The sequence below is a fragment of the Manduca sexta genome, unplaced genomic scaffold (assembly GCF_014839805.1).
Source record: "Manduca sexta isolate Smith_Timp_Sample1 unplaced genomic scaffold, JHU_Msex_v1.0 HiC_scaffold_747, whole genome shotgun sequence".
NCBI lineage: Eukaryota > Metazoa > Arthropoda > Insecta > Lepidoptera > Sphingidae > Manduca > Manduca sexta.
In genome coordinates this window covers 1-4,404 of record NW_023595569.1, presented here as the reverse complement: position 1 = coordinate 4,404, position 4,404 = coordinate 1, and the positions used below count along the sequence as shown (strand labels likewise).

At 38.8% G+C, this 4,404-nt stretch overlaps 1 protein-coding gene and 1 long non-coding RNA gene across 2 annotated transcripts; both read right to left on the bottom strand.

Annotated features, from left to right (window-relative positions):
* Positions 1 to 219: 219 nt before the first annotated feature.
* On the bottom strand, positions 220 to 2,155 carry LOC119193585. The gene is made up of 3 exons (XR_005113988.1): positions 2,060 to 2,155; positions 1,303 to 1,363; positions 220 to 427 (listed from the first exon to the last, which is right to left on the bottom strand). It is a non-coding gene; the product is annotated as an uncharacterized LOC119193585 (long non-coding RNA).
* Positions 2,156 to 2,475: 320 nt separating this feature from the next.
* Positions 2,476 to 3,797, bottom strand: LOC119193584 (DNA topoisomerase I, mitochondrial-like). Its single transcript, XM_037447231.1, has 2 exons — positions 3,698 to 3,797; positions 2,476 to 3,294 (listed from the first exon to the last, which is right to left on the bottom strand). The coding sequence occupies exons 1-2, from the start codon at positions 3,747 to 3,749 to the stop codon at positions 2,915 to 2,917; spliced, it is 432 nt and encodes a 143-aa protein (XP_037303128.1). The 5' UTR covers positions 3,750 to 3,797; the 3' UTR covers positions 2,476 to 2,914.
* Between the last annotated feature and the right edge of the window lie 607 nt (positions 3,798 to 4,404).

The window sequence follows — 4,404 nt, the reverse complement described above, 5'->3', positions numbered from 1 at the left end:
TGCGCTCATTTTAACACATGTAGTGTGCGGAGCCGCACTTACGCTCGGGTCTAGCACGCGAGTGTGATACAACTTGCCTGGCGTGTCTGATGGATTATTTATCATTAGCAATATAGCGCCACAATTGTAACGTTAAAGCAATTATTATGGTTTGGTCACCTTTTACAAAATATCGCTTACACTGAATATGACAAAAATAATCAATTGAAACACAGAGCATAAAATCCAGAGATTTATTATAAATAAAAAATAAATTACATAATAATATGTATAATATGTTTGAAAATAACAAACGGTTTGTTAAATGTTATATTTTGCAAACACAAAATATGCCCCGACCCTGTTAATCTCGTCGATGGCCCATTTAAAATAAGTTTGTTGTGTTTTACTGTAGAATTTTGTTAAAGGCACTTCGTTCCGTTTGCACCTGAAATCAGAAAGTTCTTATTTTAATTTGACGAACAGAAGGTCGAAGGTACAGCTATTCCGTCCACCGTTTGTGGGGTCCTCTAACATCCGAATTTTTCCTCATTAATGTAACTTAGAGTTGCCATAATTAATTATTGGAGCCACATTGGGACGTTTACAATTTTAGGTGCCTATGGGTATTCCGTCAAGAAAACACCGGATACCGGTTCGTAAGAAAATATCACTGTATAGATATCAGACACATGTAATGTGCTGTTTTATATCGAATGTCTTTGATCTATTAAGCGGTGAGTCATTTCATATCAGAAGAACAAAAGCGTAACTACGAGGAGAGCGCCAAGTCTTGCACTTGCGAGGGCCTTGCGTGGAGGTGTTATGAAATTCGGCGACCTTTTTTTGCTCCCGCCAGCTGTTGGTAAGATAAGAACGCATGCATGCTCTAATGTTCCGGTGTTAATTAGGCCTTAATAATATAAAATAACGCCTTCCTCCTCCCTCTTAGAAAGAATAGGAGCGGTACGCGGACTATGTGAAATACATTTCCTTATTCAACAACAACATCACGCATTTTATCCACGAAGGGGTATGCAGAGGCGCAACCAGGGCACCCACTTTTCGCCATGTGTGTTCTGTCCCATGATGTGATAGGGGCGAGCCTATCGCCATATCGGGCACAAATTCCAGACTCCGGGCTGATATTGAGCAGAAACACCCAAATATCACATTGCCCGACCCGGGATTCGAACCCAGGACCTCAGAGCGCTGCCGTACCGCGCATGCAGTACAACTACGCCACCGAGGCAATCATTATTTAGCATTTCCTTATTCATGCTGGTGTAAATGGGTATTGTGTTAAAGAGTATATTATCATACCAAGCGATTGCGATGCGAGGGTCAATATAATTCATCTTCGACGATTGGATTTCAAATCGATCTGAAACAAAAAATATGTTTTACATATATATGCAGTTTCTGTTCGCTCTTGAGGTGTGTTGGCGGTAGATAAATGATAATAACAATAGCGTAATCAAAGGTTTTTCTTAATACTTTTTTATGAAATGATTTTAAAATTTAATGGGCCTCAAGGGTCCCGCTTACTTTATAACTAAGCAAAGACGTCAGCACCAAGTCTTAGAAGAAAAATACATTATAAATACTCTCAAATTTACCGTAATTCGTAATGCGTTTACATACGTTTCATATAGTCGCTTTAGGATAATAAAAAGAACGAACCAATGTCCCACATTAAAACGCATTCTTATTGATCTGCCCACACCAAACATCAAAAGAACAATGATACGCAATTACCGTGTGCGTGTGCGTGTGCGTGTGCGTGTGCGTGTGCGTGTGCGTGTGCGTGTGCGTGTGCGTGTGCGTGTGCGTGTGCGTGTGCGTGTGTATGTGTGTGTGAGTGTGCGTGTGCGTGTGTGTGTGTGGTGATGTAATGAATAGTCGTATACGCAAATACTGAACATCAATATTCGTATTTGCTAATATGTAAAAGCCAATGATTCTTGCATCACGGGTGTTGTGTGCCTGTCCAATGTCCACGGCGTTAAATGTACTTTTTACTTCCTCATATTAAGTTTTCATTAAATGGAACATAATATTACATAAGTACTTTATATACCTTTATTCTTGTGGTTGCATAGTTTTGCGACTTCCAAAGTAGCCTGCTTCAAAGCTTTCACCTTATCCGCAAGTGTGTCTGTTCTGTTAATCTTGGCTGTTCCAAATAATTTTCAAACGTAGTACACGCGCGGTATGTGCGGACAAATTTTGCAGTCAAATTTGGCATTTGAGACTTTAAATAATTATTAATCTTATTATTATCGATCATGTCAAACAATGCATCGTCCTTGTCTTTGTTGTTTGTAAATGATTTAAGATTTTCATACACAAGTTCTTCCACAGGCACTATTCTGCAATATCTGACAGAACATTTTCCAAAATAATCGAACCTTACTTTTATTTTTCTCACACAACTGAATGTGTTTGACTTTTAGATTACAGCAACCCACGGGGTCTTCTTTATCCATTTCATTCTCCTCTTCATCTTCTCTTGTTATCGTATTTGTATTATTACTGCCCACTCTGAAAGCTAGAGTATCTATAAAATACATAGCTACTCCTCGCTGTCGATCTTCAGGATCAGATGATGTCCAGTCGGCGCGATAATTTTCTCTTATTTTAGCTATGTGTTTATGGGTTCTCTAGCAGTTTCATATATTTTTCTATTTTTCTCTTGTTCAATGTTGGAGCTCGCATCCAGAATTATGTACTTGTATTTTCCCGTTAAGTTATCATTCCACTTGGCTAGCCAACTGCTTTTATTGTCATGTTCTACTTTTTCCAAGTATGCCTTGGTGGTGGTTCCGGAATTTTATCTTCTGAGCAGTTGATTATAATATCTTCCGGTTTTATTCGTTTCTTTAACTTGCCCATAAGGTTATTGTTATTTATTGGGCAGAACAGGCCCGTCGTTCTACATTGCAATTCTTAATTTTTGTTCTCTACCATTTATTTTACAATAAGCGTATTGTTTTCTTTTTTTATATTTTTCTTTTAAGTGTTTTTCAAGCTCTGTAAAGTCACATTTAGTAAGATCCTTAATTAACTTTCGTTCTTCTGGTGTCATCACATCACGCCAATCGTTGAAGAAGTTTGTTTGGAAAGTTTTTTTTTTCACAATATCTCTATCTAACATTGCATAGAATCCCGCTACTTCTTCAGCATCTTCTGATAATTTTACCACTTTTCCGTCATACTTGAAATTAATGCCTTCAGGTAGTCTTTCGTATGGCGGTGAGAATCTGAGCCCTTTGTGTTCCAAAGATTTCCATTTAATTTTATTTTTAGATTTACCTGAAAAAGCAATAAAAGAGTACATTAGTATCATAGATTAACGTAATCATGTATGTTATCATTGTCATCATTGATGTATTCACATATGGGCTAAAAAACCTTTCTTAAAGCAATGCATCCCCTCACCGCGCACCGATTGCGATTTTGGCGGATTTTTTAAGGAGGTTTTCTCCTTAGTGACCCGAGGGTTAAGTCATTGGTTCGTCCTCAAGTGAGCCACGTCGCAAGACATGATCTTAGTGCGCACTGAGGTGTCGAGACCGGGTGGTGGCTCGGAAGAACAAGTTCGAGGCTGTTTCGCGGCAGTGTGAGTGCATACGGAACGCGTCTCTGTTACTCAACATGTCTTCCGTAGATCAGAGGAAGTATCTTTTGCTCATCCTTTATGTAATTAGCCACTTACCGCTTTCATCTGTTGTTTCTTCAGATCTGTCCATGCTTATCGCCGACGGCATTGCGTTGGTATTGCACTCTGTAAAGAGACTTTATCTTAATTATAAATGTGATGGTGTACGAAAATCTTATCATCACGCAAAACTGTGAGCTGGAATTCCATTACCATAATTAATGTCGAGGGCGTTTCATTTAATCTTTAGTGATCTCGTTTTTATTACTTTTATTTCAATATATACACACACACACACGGGTATCTGTAACATGGTTGAGGGAGGCCGATGGCTGGCGCATGCGTCATACTCGTGAACGGGTGGTTGTATTGGCATTGGCATACAAATACACCGTGTCGGGGAATAACACACATTACTTCTTATCCTGATAATTGTCTCATGGAAAAAAATGGAATTTAAGTGTAATTTTTTACACGAATGGTGTTTTATAGGGTTTCACGATGGCGAAGCCGCGAGCGACATCTAGTATTATAAAATTCGAAAAAATAGTTCCGAAAAATACGGTTAGCGCGCCGTTTTGTTAGGAGGTCTTTAAAACTAATAGCTTTGGTGGTTTTGCAGTTTATTAAAGATAGAAATAGGACGTTACGGGTGACCGTGTAATGTGTAACGCCGTCTATAGGTGTGTATCCGTTTTTTTGCAATTACGGGCGATCTAATCGAAGGACAGCTTCGATAGCCGCATAGGTAAGAGAGCCAAAAA